The following is a 14,921-nucleotide window of genomic DNA, read 5'->3' as shown; positions in this document are numbered from 1 at the left end:
CACCATTTCCTCTTTCCCGCAAAATTCATAAAAATTGGTATCCCGCAAATATCAATGAATCCACAGTATAACACAACATTTGTACAACAGACAGACAGACAGACTCATAATAACAACTCAGGCAAACTTTAACTTTTACATGATGATAAAAATAAATAAGATTAATGAAAAGCTATATACATGTAAATGATGGGGACACGCTCAACAGATTAAAAGGGTAAAACAATTTTGAGACATTCAACTTTTAAAACTCCCTCTTATACTGAAAATAAGGATTTACAAAAAAAATTCAGTTGAACTATGTATGCAAAGAGAAAATTAATAAATTTCAAATAGTTTCCCGTAATATTTTGGCTGCAAGCTCCACTACATGTATTAAATGCAAAATCCAAGAACCATTAGAAAAAAAAGATATTGAAAGTTCCAAGATTTAACTTTTTTCTGCAAATAAATAATTCATTAAAACATCTGAGTATATCTGTTTTTCAAGCAATATCTTTGGCATGAGCAGACAGCTTTGAGCATTTCAAGTTTTGAGCCAAAGAAGCAAGAAGTTTTTCTGATGTGTAAATCTATTTGAATATCTTGAACAATTCAACACTAACAAAAAATTAACAATAAAATGAGCAGAAATTGCATAAAGACATCAAAAATGGTTAAACTATTGCCCTATTTATATTGCAATGAAAATTTATTTTCTAAACAAATCCTTTGGAAAAAATGTGCGTTCAAAATTGTTTTTAAAGATTCTTTTTCAGTGGCCCTAAATAATGTCTACAGCAGTTAAATTCTTGTTATAAGTTCAACCAAAAAAATCATTTTACAAACATAAATTTGATCAACATTTCAAGTCAGAAGAAATACCTTACTTCTCAATTCTCTTTCTTTCAGGATTAATCAGTATTTTATAGATGTATGATAAACATGGTACAAAAATTCAATCAACCATTTTAAATTATGAACTCTTTTTCTTATAGTGGCTATTTTTTAGACCTACCAACTTCCCTTATTGAGAAGGTTTTTCCCTTATTTGAGAAAAAACCCTTGATTAGTGTATTGGTGTCATTATATAATTCTGGATACCTTAAAACAGGCATACACAGGAGTTAAATTGAATTGAAGCATTTCAAAACCTCATTATATCTAATTTAAAATGCTTTTGATATGTTTAAGAGATTAAAGCATCAAAGTCCTTTTGCATTTATTATCTCTTTAGTAGATTTTGAATTTACCCTCAATTTTATCTCTTTATCAATTTCTTTTGACCAAACTGTTTTCATAGAAAATTCTTAAAATAGCCAATTAAACAGAATGAAATTCAGATTCTACCAGAAATGTGTAAAAAAACCCACTTAGTACTGTAACAATAGTACTATTTATACCATAGAGGAAAACAAACAGCAGTTATACCTTATTGAGGACTATATGTAAACCAGTTAATCATGTTAACAGCACTGTTAAAACATTGAGAAAAAAAACTTAACCAAATATAAGTTAAAAACGAAATCACAATCAAATAATAAGAAAATCTTCATATTATCTCCCCTTTGGTCACAAAGACAAAAATCAAATAATTGCATTGAACACTATAGTTTAGCACTGTTTCTGTTTGATGAATAAACGTTGAATATTTCTTCGCCAGTTTATAATTTTCCAACTATCACTAGAATAGGTTTAAATAGCATTTTGTTCTCTGTTTCCTATAGTCCAAGTACAACTTTTCCCTTAAATGTTCATAAGGTGTCTCTTTGACCGTGTATACAGAAAACTGGATTATTGGATAAATCTTGCACTGTCTGCTAAGGATTAGAAATATACCCGACAATCTGTTGAGATTTGAGTATAAAATGTTGATATACCTAAAAACAGGTACTTTTAATCATAAATCAGATTTAATCCCCATCAATTCTGTCTTCGTATTTAGGCTCACATTTTTCCAATCGTCTCTTGGCGTATGTTCGAATAATGCTGCACGATTTTGATTATCTCCCCTCTTTACCCAATGTCCGTACATTTTAAACGCACAAGCATCAATATGTTTTCGGATCATTTTGACACTATATGGATTAGATTTAATTACTTCCCTTGATATCGGAGGTGGATTGTTGAAATAAAATCTTAGTCTATAGAAAAAGTTCACACATATAACTGCAGCCTGAAATGATAGAAAAACAATTTTGTAAGTATGCAGCAAACATGATTGGTATATGAACACTAAAAAAATTACAATCTTAAAAACTTCAGACACACATTCTTTTTTGCTTCTATGATTTATATGTGCATATCTGTCCAAAGGCAATAACTTTTAAATAAATATATTACATGTACAAGAAATGTTAGCATGAGTGTCTTTCTATGTTGTGATGTTACACTTTTGTTTCAGTTAGGGTGCAGGTTTAAACCCGCTGCTTTGGTTTGTACTTGTCTTAAGTCAGGAGGAACCCGATGTTCAGTGTTTGTTGTTTGTTAGAGCGATACATATGTGTTTCTTGTTTCTCATTTTTCTGACTATTTTTACACTATTCTTTTGGGGGCCCTGGCCCTTCAAAGCTTGTTGTTCAGTGTGAGCCAAGGCTCTGTTTTAAAGGCCTTACTTTGATTTATAATGGTCTATTTTTACAAATTGTGACTTTAATGGAGAGTTGTCTAATTGGCACTCATACCACATCTTCTTATATCTGTATATGAGATCACGTGCAATGTTATTTCCACATATATAGTGAACACCAAATGGTCCTTTTTCAATATCTGCCCTGATAATGTCTCAACAAAAGAACATTAAAATCAATTTGATGATGGCAAATACCTTAAAAAGCTTTACTATTAAACCTATAATAAGTGGTCATTTTGACTTTTGAATAGCTCAAAGTAATCATTGTTCAAACCTTTTTATATAACGTGTGAATATGATGTGTGACAGATGCCTTTCAACACCTTTTCTCTAAATCTCGTTTTTGGTTATGTTACTATTGCTTTTAAAAAAAAATCTCACCTTGAACACTTTCCTGGGGTAAAATTGCTTCTCTGGTTTTAACTGAAAATACAAAAAAAACATTCAAATTAATACAGAGGCAACCTGTTATAAAAGAAAAATCAGAATGTAAATTAACATACATATACTGAGTAAAAAAAAAGGTTTACAAATAAAAAAAATCAATTTTAGATTTCAAAATTTTTATTTTTCAAATTCAAATTCAATTTTAGATTTCAAAATTTTTAGTTTTCAAATTCAAATTCAATTTTAGATTTCAAAAATATTTTAAAACTTCTAAATACAATAATAAATAGATAAAAGGATTAACCATAATGTGCAATGTTTTCCTTACTCAAAGAAACAGCCACAACTTTAGAAAATTTGAATTTAAAGTTTAGTAATATAACTGTATAATATATGTTGCCAAACTTTCCCCCCTTAAGTACAGTTTTACATAAACATAAATATCTTTTTTCAGAAACAAAAAATGTCTACCTCTTTGACCTCTCCCATTTCATCTTCACATGCCTTTTTATGGCTAAATTCTTCTATTGATCCTGTCATATTTGTTTACTACCTGGACATATACAACTACTGGTCAATTATTACCTTTTATTATCTAATTATACTTTTTGATCACCTTCTCAGGTGTAATAAATACTCAGGTGAGAAATTATGTCATATAATTATTACTTTATATTACTTACTCTTACTCAATTGACAAGAAAAACAAGTTAAAAATAGATTTATGAGACAATTTAGCCTATTACAATTACAATAAAATCAAATGTAATTTTAATTAAATTGTGATTTAAATACTCTAACATTAATTTTGAAAAGCAAATGGGTTATGTCAATAAGTTTTTAAATACAATCAAAAGTTAAACCACCTGCAATGTGCAAAATATTTGTACTGTACAAATGTTATAATTTCCCAGAAATCACAGACTTTTTAATGAATGTTTCTTTTTTCTTAACAAGTGTACTTTACAAAATACAATTTCTTAGAAGATTTTTTTTCATTAATTAAGAAATTCTGTTGAATATTTAACTAAATCTGTATTTTAAAATAACTTTTCAATTTTGAAGACCCTGTAGAGATTTATCACATCTCATTTTAAATCAACTATTCTAAATATGCAATAAAACTAAATTAAATTCTTTGAATTTAACACCCTCATATCAAATTACACATGCATAACATCCTGTTTCATATACTTTATATAGGTATGTTCTTAGATCTATAAATTTAAAGAGTGACTTCAAACTTAACTTTGAAATTCTGTTTTTTTCATCAAATTTAAATAAATTGTTCTTTCTTATAACTCCACAGGATGCAAACAAGGTTAATCTCTAAACTCTTCATAACTGAAACATCATGAATTTAAGATTTAGAACCTGAAATAAAAGTATAATCTGGACAGTATGATGATACTAACCTCTCGTTTAAAGAAGGGATGTTGAAGAGCTTGGGTGGCAGTTAATCTATTTTTGGCTTCTTTGACTAGTAATTTAGATATCTAAAAAAAAATAACAGAAGTTACATTCAGAAACATTCATTGAATATTGCTTTAACAGAAATCGTTCAATTAGTGAAAATTCAGAAATTATTGGTAGGTTTTTAATAATGCAAATAATGTGACTGGGAAGCTATCAACAATTTTATACTATGGTTGAATGGTTCATGAGTAAATGCATGGAAAACATTTGGCTGTCACCCGTCCAACCCCCGTACATCTCCAAATCAATAACTAATTATTTCTTCCAAAATCTGGTTAAAAATATAACCTGAAAAATTCAGGCCCGGCAATCTATTGTCCCATTTGCAAGAGCCTGAATCCTTAACAAGATAAAAATTAGTTATGAATCAAGTACTTCGAATGTGCTCTCGACTCTAGATAAAACAGCAAATAAACCTGAAGCACAATGATATCTAGATAGGTAGTTTCAGAGCATATTCTGAAAGATTATTTGAAGATCTTCCATTGACTAGGCCTTCAGGCATTAATGTTGCATTCAAAAAATAGGGGATCATAATGACAGAATTATTCAGATAAATAAAGTATAAATAATTGTCGTACCAGATCTTTTGGAGGCTGTGATATATCATCCCATTCAGGAGTACCAAAGGAATATTTAGCTTCCATAATCATCCGCAACATTTGCATCTGTTTACGATGCCAGAAAGGTGGTGCTCCACATAGGAGTGTGTACATAATTACACCAATAGCCCACATATCTACTTCAAGTCTGTACCCTGGGACATTCTCATACATAGATACAGCTAAGACTTCTGGGGCTAGGTAACCTGGCGTACCACATAATTCTGAAAGTATAAAGTTAATTTTAAATTTTAACCATCTCAAATCTTATCTAATAACTTCACTTGTGGATATACATTCATCCTAGTATGTTTTTTCTACCACTGTGGATTAGACGTTGAAACATTTAACGTCCATGTAAATACCTTACCTTTTCATTTTCTATTTTCATAGTTTTTTAGGTAGTTTTTTCATTAAAAGTTGTCTCCCTTATTTACCTAAACTACAACAAACACAAAAGCAATTGAAAGAGTTTTAGTTCACCAAAGTTTTTTATTTTCTAGAGCCAATCACATCCCCTTCTAAATTTAAAGGATAAAATGTTGTAAATTTATGATGGACTTTGATGACTACAATGTTCAAATAAACTGACTATATTCAATAGATAGGTTTCTCTAGTTTATAATTAGTTACCTGTTAGTTCTTCCTCTGGCGCTAATACTGTAGCAAATCCAAAGTCTGATAACTTTATATTTAAATTGTCGTCTAATAAAATATTTTCTGGCTGAAATTAGAAACAAAAGTTTGTTACACCTTTGAGAACTAAACTTGCAAAAATATGTCATGAGCTTCTAACATATGGTTTATGTGAACCCTTTCCATTTATATTTATTATATTTTTTATCCCTAAATCTATTAATAAAAGATGTAACACAAATAAACCAACTTGGTCAGATATCCAGGGAAAAAAATCCTACGTCATTTGAAAACCTACCAATAGTCATGTCCAATCATTTTCCTTTTCTCAATATTCTAGTTTTCAGATATGTAATAATGCATGTATTAACCCTTTAACCCCCAATCCCGCCTGTAGGCGTGATGGCGACCAACCATTCTTTGATGGTCCGTATGACCCTCCATACATTTTTTGAACGGCACCACCTGTAGTGTCATGATAGCAGGGACTTCAACCAAGCAGTGCATGGTCCATAAACTTTTGTCAGACGTCTATTTATAAAAATATGGCACTTTTAAAGCCTTTTAAAAATTAAAAATCGGAAAAAAGTGAAAAGTAGCCAAAATCAGGTGGGGGTGGGCATCTTGTAATTGCCACTGCGTAACTGGTAGTCACTGTAGGTATAAACTATTATCATAAATACATGCATAGGTGGTATAGGAACACAAAGAGGCATAATATGGCCAATAGGGAACTAGTCTGTAAAATCTAGGTCACCGTTTTGTCAAAAATCCGTAAAAACACACATTTCGGCAGACCTGACTTGACAATAATAATTCGCCAACAAGACACGTAAGTCCCATATACTCCCAGTTAGCATGAACGGACTGCAGTAACTACAGGGTAAGACTTAAATGACAAAGACACACAGTCTGGTCAATGTTCACCTCTCAAGGTCGTTTTAAAATCGGAAAATAGACGGAAAATGACCATTTTTCAGTGGGGGTGGGTTCAAACCCACGAGAAAATATGGGTCGAATGAGTTAATGTTAAGGTTTCAAAACCAAAATTGAAAATTAAAACAAGAAGGTACTTTGGAATACTGTAAGCCAACTTATTTTCGCGGATACTTTCTATCCCGTTTAGCCCTTTCTATTCCATTTAGCGGCGATTTAATTTCGCGATTCTAAAATTTGCTTAATGTAGTGAAGTAAGAAATATTTAAAGTTTTACATATTTGGGACAATTTATATTCGCTATAGTTTTCTATTCGCAAAAGTCGCGAAAACAAATCACTTGCGAAAATTAGTTTACAGTATGTCTTGCCAGTTTTCCTGATATGTTAAAAATCTAAGACAAAAAGGATATACAACAGATATTCTCAGCAGCAGTATTTTTTAATCCCTATAATAGCTATATTCTGCTAGGGAGTTACTGATAGAAAATATCCTAGTTATATAATTTTATCAAAATCACACAGAAAATGTTGTATATCTTACTCTTCTTGCAGTCGATAATGTTAAATATTGTAGGTTTCATTTCATTTTTTGTTCATTTGAATATAAATAAGAGAAATTTGTTCACAATTTGGCACTTTTTCATTTTCTTTTCTTTTGTTTAATAAGTCTGAATTTCAATTCTTACCTTTAAATCTCGATGTACTATATTTTTGTTGTGTATAAAGTCTACTGCTTCTAATAACTGTTTCATTATTATTCTGTAATACAAATCAATACATTAACATTCAGAAGAAACAACTATCAAACGTGTAAAATACAAATATACAAAAAAAACAGAACCATTATATTTTTTAACAGTTCATACCTGAAAAGACCAATATAAAACTATGTCAGGTGAGTTTGATACTTCTCTATGTGAGGCAGTTAAATTTCAAAACACAAGACTTGCTTTAAATATATAGTTTTTGAAGGAGAATGGTCAAAGATTTGATGTAATAGTTATGTAAGACACATGTTGTGTCAGGCTCTGATCCTGTCCATAACGTTATAGTATGGCATTAGGTTTCTGGGTTGTTTTGTTCCAATTATTATATTGTGTTGTAAAATGATGCCCTTTATGGGTTCTTGATTAGATAAATAAAATTCTTATTTGAAACTTATTTGAAATCTATTCTTTGGAATGAGAGAAATTGGTAGAATTTGTACTTAATTCTGGTTAATGCATGGTCATGACAAATATATTTTGCCTGGTAGCGAAATTGCTTAATTTACTTATAATATTACAATAAATTCTCATACATCATCTATTTATGTAAGTGATGTAACATTATAAATATTTGTCCATTACTGTAGCTATTTTCCCACGTAAAAGTAAGAGTTTGAAGTACAAACATCTTATCGTCTATTTTTATCATGATGTAACTCAAAAAAAAATTGTCCAGTACTTTTGCCTCTTTCCCATGAAAAGTTTTGGTGTACCATCATGATCTATTTTTTTTTTTGGCAATTAGTCTAGTACTATTTTTTTCTTCACACGAAATAGATTTAGATAAAATCATCTTCTATTTTTGTTGTGACATAACTCAATAACTATTTGTCCAGTAATTTTGCCTCTTTCCCATGAAAAGTTTGAAGAACAAGTGTCATCCATTTTTTTATTGGGCAATTTGTCGTGTACTATTGCTTTTTCACATAAAACAGTTTTAAGAAAATGCATCATCTATTTTTGTTGTGACGTAACCCAATAACAATTTGTATAGCAACAGACTTGAGGAATTGTATTTCCATTGTATATATATAAACTAAGGTGACTCAATGCAAACACTACTTAGAATGTTATTGTAAAATTGCACATTTATAAGTTTAATCACAAATAGAAACATAAAAGGAAATGTATAATGACCTTTGAAGGATTTCCTGAAGGGCGTAATGTGATGTTTTGTGGTTACCTTTACATCATATCAGATGTCATCAATTAGAGAAAAAAAACAAATAAATTTCATTTGTTGAAATTGACAGTAATAAAAAGGAACTGAACTTTATGTCAAATAAAAATTAGTTAATATATCATTTGACATTACAACATATAATTTAAATAAGGCAGTACAAATTGGATATCCTTATTTTCAAAAATAAGATGCATGCTTGTTCTTCTCAAGCCAAAATTCTACTTAAAAAGGGAACGAAAGTTTTAGAATTTTTATTAATTCATGTTGTATGAAGTTTAAGAGAATGAAAGATTTTCAACTGTTCGAATATAAAAGACCATGAATCAAAAATGAAAAGTTGTTGAGCAGTATTAATGGTAAATGAAAACATTCTACCAAGATGTTGCATGGCAGCAGAAGTCAAGGCTAGAAATCAGACATGTGTGATATAAATGAGAGTAGAATACTGTGGAGTCATTTATTTTCGTGGGTGCCAATTTTTGTGGTTTGAGGGAAAATAGTATTCATGGATATTTGATTTCGTGGTGTAAACATAATCTGCTAACCAGATGCTCCGCAGGGCGTAGCTTTATACGACCGCAGAGGTTGAACCCTGAACGGTTGGGGCAAGTATGGACACAACATTCAAGCTGGATTCCGCTCTAAATTTGGATTGTGATTAAATAGTTGACACAGCATAGGTATCTGACACAGAATGAATGTATCCAAATGAACTAAAAAAAATTGTTTTCTCTTAGAGCAATTCACTATGCTGTTGAATATTAATCCTCTCAAAAAATGTTTGAAGAAATTTTCTTTTTTATTTATGAAATTTCAAATGAGAAAAATTGAACCCAATTTTTTTTTCACATCCCCCTTTCCCTTATTCCAAAACTAATTTCAATTAAAATATTCTAATGGAGTTTGCAACAATTACTACTCATTTAAATACATCATAAAATATTAAGATGTAAAAAAACTGCTTGTTATCACTGAATGGTAAAGATTATTTAAATTTATCAGTTGGTAGTAAAAAGTGAATATACATTGTATATTGTATATAACAAAGATTTAAGTTGATTCTGGACAAAGAAAGATAACTCCAATTAAAAAAAATTCTTGCAGATATTTCTTGCTTACTATACTGGACAAAGAAAGATAACTCTTAATTAAAAAAAAAATTTGCTATTTCACAATATTGTGAAATTAGATATTTCTTGCCATTGCACAATACTGTGCAATTGAAAAGACTTGCTATTGCACAATACTTAATATAATAATTTTAGATCCTGATTTGGACCAACTTGAAAACTGGGCCCATAATCAAAAATCTAAGTACATGTTTAGATTCAGCATATCAAAGAGGCCCAAGAATTTAATTTTTGTTAAAATCAAACTTAGTTTAATTTTGGACCCTTTGCACTTTAATTTAGACCAATTTTAAAACTGGGCCAAAAATTAAGAATCTACATACACAGTTAGATTTGGTATATCAAAGAACCCAAATTATTCAATTTTTGATGAAATCAAACAATGTTTAATTTTGGACCTCTATTTGGGCCAACTTGAAAACTGGGCCAATAATCGAAAATCTAAGTACATTTTTAGATTCAGCATATCAAAGAACCCCAAGGTTTCAATTTTTGTTAAAATCAAACTAAGTTTAATTTTTGACCCTTTGGACCTTAATGTAGACCAATTTGAAAACGGGACCAAAAATTAAGAATCTACATACACAGTTAGATTCGGCATATTAAAGAACCCCAATTATTCAATTTTGATGAAATCAAACAAAGTTTAATTTTGGACCCTTTGGGCCCCTTTTTCCTTAACTGTTGGGACCAAAACTCCCAAAATCAATACCAACCTTCCTTTTATAGTCATAAACCTTATGTTTAAATTTCATAGATTTCTATTTACTTATACTAACGCTATGGTGCCAAAACCAAGAAAAATGCTTATTTGGGTCCCTTTTTGGCCCCTAATTCCTAAACTGTTGGGACCGAAACTCCTAAAATCAATACCAACCTTCCTTTTGTGGTCATAAACATTGTGTTTAAATTTCATTGATTTCTATTCACTTTAACTAAAGTTATTGTGCGAAAACCAAGAATAATGCTTATTTGGGCCCTTTTTTGGCCCCTAATTCCTAAACTGTTGAAACCAAAACTCCCAAAATCAATCCCAACCTTTCTTTTGTGGTCATAAACCTTGTGTCAAAATTTCATAGATTTCTATTAACTTAAACTAAAGTTATAGTGCGAAAACCAAGAAAATGCTTATTTGGGCCCTTTTTGGCCCCTAATTCCTAAAATGTTGGGACCAAAACTCCCAAAATCAATACCAGCCTTCCTTTTATGGTCATAAACCTTGTGTTAAAATTTCATAGATTTCTATTCACTTTTACTAAAGTTAGAGTGCGAAAACTAAAAGTATTCGGACGACGACGCCGACGACGCCGACGTGATAGCAATATACGACGAAAATTTTTTCAAAATTTGCGGTCGTATAAAAAGCAAATAGAAAATTTGTACTTCGTTTAACATTAAAATTTGTAATCCCTATAACCATGAAATCCACGGTAATTGGTATCCCATGAATATGAAAATAGTAAAATCATAAAAATACTGAACTTAGAGGAAAATCAATTCAGAAAGTCCATAATCACATAGCAAAATCAAATAACAAAACACATAAAAAATGAATTGACAAGAACTGTCATATTCCTGACTTGGTACAGGCATTTTCAAATGTAGAAAATGGTGGATTAAACAGTATTGTGCAATGGTAGCTAAAAATCTTTTCCGCTCTAAAATGTAAACGTACCTCGTTCTCTTCTCTGACAATGTTACAACCTGTGTCAGATAGTCAAACAATTCACCCTGTTTACATCTGAAAAGAAAAACAAACATTTTCATACATAACATGCTTGCTTACAAGTTGAATAATTCAAAGTAATTTATAAATAAAACATGTGTAATATAGCTGCCACCACTGAAACAGTTACCATTTCAATGTTTTAGCTTAATTAAATAAAACATGGAGACTTTATTATAAAGACAGGAGTATGGGTATTTCTCATTGTTGAAGGCCATGTGGTGACCTATAGCTGTTAATTTATGTGTCATTTGGTCTCTTGTGGCAAGTTGTCTAATTGGAAATCATACCACATCTTCTGTTTTGTAAAACAATATTGTAAGACTTATTACAGTTCTGTGATATCATTTGAGATTACATTGCAATCTCACTGTAACACTGGCGGTAAACTTTTGACCTCAATCATCAAAACATTGATTCTGAATCAAGATCACTGACAACAATATCAAATCTTCCTCCTAATTTTTCCATGTTTAATAATGACAAATTGTCAACAAAACAGATATGACCATATTACCTTGACTGACTTACATTGTTTACACTTAACTGACCACAGTCATCTGGTCAGTACAATTATAATCACTATCATGTGATACTGTTTGTTTACATTTACAAAGCAACAACATGTTTACACCTTTCCTCTGACCAGAGGTCAACACCTGTTATGAAGGTGGTTATATAAATTTTTTAATTTTAAAATCTAGAATTTTGTGATTTAATTTCATCTTTAAACCATTTTACAAATTAATTAAAAAAATGTTGATTGAAGATTTGTTTTTAGTGAATAAAGATTAATAAATATTTTACTGAAAGATGCATTAAATAATTTTGAATCGACAATAATCAAGAAAATACCCGATTTCTAAACAACATATAGGGGGGAACACTTATGGAAAACACCATGTGACCAGAAATTAAAACAAAGATGACTGGTAATGTTATTGAATTCATGTGCCTACTTGGACACGTGTTTACTTATTCACGTGTCTTCCCATTCATATGACTATGTAACAAAAGTTATTATTAAGAGATCTCCTGATGCCTTTGGTTCATGGCCAAACTCTTATATACACCCAGGTTCATTGCCAAATTGTTTCCACTTCAAAATAACTGTGTCTGTCAGAGTAACTTATAAGCACTAGTCGCACAAAAAAAACTTACGACTAAGATAGGTTGTAAGTATACTGAATTGTTCATGACTTACTTTTTATTGAAACTATATACCAGAACTTCTGCTTTAATGCTGATTGAAAGGTGAACAGTGGTCACATATGAATAGGAATTTATGAGTAGATGATAGATCACATCTATAGAATTAAAATGTTCTTCAAAATAAAATTGAAAAGTACAAATCCGAAAAACATTTTTAGCAGTTTAAACTGTGGTTCATGAAATGATTGAGCTTAACATCCAGTGGTAAATTTTTCATGTAATTTCAGGATGAGAAAAAAAAAAAATGATTTTGAAATCTATAGATATAAGAAGATGTGGTATGAGTGCCAATGAGATAACTCTCAATCCAAGTCATAATTTGAAAAAAAGTAAGCCATCATAATTCTTATTAAATTGAGAAAGGAAATGGGGAATATGTCAAATAGACAGTTACAACCCGACCAAAGAGCATTGCTTAAGATTTCAATACTTTGGTTTTCAGTTTTCAGAAACCTATATGAAGACATCTGCTGTACAACTAATCTTGCACAGTTTTCCTATTGAACTCCAAAAGAAGCGAATCTGGAATATTATTTATAGGTAGATTTAACAATCCATCACCATTAACTGAGAGGCTAAACTGAAATGTATAGAGTTGACACTGTTCAATGTATCCCTCCACTTCAGTAAAATATTTGCAAAAAATAAGAGTTATTCCAATAGCAATAGAAAAGTATCAACTTCATCTATTTAATACACAAGAGAAACTTTTCCTAGAAGCAAAACAAAAATGAAATGTCAAATCTGTAAATTATTGTTTATACAATTAAATTCCTATTAGCTTGTGTAGAAAACTAAACTGGCTGATTTTCAAGCTACTTTAATCATTAGGAATATAAATGTTTCCTTTCCTAGAGGATTGATGAAGGAAATTTCGTCATAAAGTGAAAACAAACAATCAAAACAATGATTTAACCCTATCCATAAACCAGTTCACTTGACCTACTCGGGACTATTCCAAATTGTAAGTTGGTTATGAATTCTACAATGGATTTTACTAATAAGGAAAACTGGGTGACCTGGTTTACTTTTTATCCAATCAGAGCTATTGTGTAACGTGACGTAATCTTTGTCAATAATACAGCATAAGATACAAGCTCAGGTCGTTGAACTATTGCACTAAACTATGTACTTTTTCATGTTTTGAAAATTTTCAAAATATTGACATTTCAAAACAAGTCATAAGGGAACTGACTTTTTTTTGTTGAAGAATTTGGATTGAAAGTAGATCTTGAATATATATCTGTCTAGTTTATTCACAACTTTTTGTAACTGGACAATTCTTATGTTGACATCTTGTAGAATGCATCAAAATGTCTTTTAAATGTTTACGTTGTGTGGTTGCTGTCTCATTGACATGTACCCAACATCTCCTTTAAATCATAATCAGTCATCATTTTATTACATGTACATTTATAATATCATAACTCCTTACAAGCTTAACCATACCATAGGCGGATTCAGGGCAACCCCCCCTTTTTGGGGGGAAATACTTGGTTGATTATATTGGGAATCACTGATGCATGACAGGAGCCCCCCTTTAAGAAAAGTTCTTGATCTGCCACTGCATACTTTCACTTGCTTGTAGTTTCATCTACCACCAATGCATACTCAAACAACTCAATTTTTTGGGGTTTCAATCTATCAATAGGCATATTAGGTGTATTTAATGCATTGTGATAAATTTAGAAGACTTTAATATATCAAAAGCATATTTCATATTTCAATAGAACTCATACTTAGGATAATTATAATCACTGGTAGTATGTTAAAAAGATTCAAATCTGTACAATATTAAATACTTACAATTCAAATACTAGGAAAATGAATGTAGGAGTCTGGAATGAGTCATGGAGATTGACTGAAAACAGAAATTATACAATGTGAAAGTTTGGAATGATCAAGGAAGCTAATATGCAATATCGATAAAAATATAAAGCTTTTTTTTGTTAGCACTTTCGATAACTGTCTTATTCCAAAGTATATTGCATACAAGTTGTGGAACCAAAATTTTCAGGCCAAAGGTCAACCTTTAAGAAAACTAACCTTTTTGAAATTTAATGTATTCTGGGTAACATTTTCAAAAGCTTACACACTACATAGATGTTTAAATCTATCCTTACACTATACAATGAACAATGATTTTTTACCAACGACATAACATTTATTTCATTATTGTATACAAACAATGAAATTATCCATAATTTTAAATAGATTCAGAAACAGTGAGTTATCTTATAATGGTCAATCTGA

At 30.4% G+C, this 14,921-nt stretch overlaps 1 protein-coding gene across 3 annotated transcripts in view; it reads right to left on the bottom strand.

The window, feature by feature from the left end:
* Window positions 1–1,402: 1,402 nt before the first annotated feature.
* The window catches only part of LOC134728176 (phosphorylase b kinase gamma catalytic chain, skeletal muscle/heart isoform-like), a 39,829-nt gene continuing 26,310 nt past the window's right edge, over window positions 1,403–14,921 (bottom strand). For all 3 annotated transcript variants that reach the window (XM_063592664.1, XM_063592665.1, XM_063592663.1), the window contains 8 exons: window positions 14,475–14,529; window positions 11,406–11,471; window positions 7,337–7,409; window positions 5,710–5,800; window positions 5,056–5,300; window positions 4,414–4,494; window positions 2,993–3,034; window positions 1,403–2,155 (listed from right to left, as the gene is read on the bottom strand). In XM_063592664.1, the coding sequence (XP_063448734.1) occupies window positions 1,880–2,155; window positions 2,993–3,034; window positions 4,414–4,494; window positions 5,056–5,300; window positions 5,710–5,800; window positions 7,337–7,409; window positions 11,406–11,471; window positions 14,475–14,529 (929 nt within the window). In that variant the 3' untranslated portion in view covers window positions 1,403–1,879. The remainder of the gene's footprint in view (window positions 2,156–2,992; window positions 3,035–4,413; window positions 4,495–5,055; window positions 5,301–5,709; window positions 5,801–7,336; window positions 7,410–11,405; window positions 11,472–14,474; window positions 14,530–14,921) is intronic.

The sequence above is a fragment of the Mytilus trossulus genome, chromosome 8 (assembly GCF_036588685.1).
Source record: "Mytilus trossulus isolate FHL-02 chromosome 8, PNRI_Mtr1.1.1.hap1, whole genome shotgun sequence".
NCBI classification, from domain to species: Eukaryota; Metazoa; Mollusca; class Bivalvia; order Mytilida; family Mytilidae; genus Mytilus; species Mytilus trossulus.
Note: the sequence above shows the minus strand (reverse complement) of the source record. Positions and strands in the feature narration are given on the sequence as shown.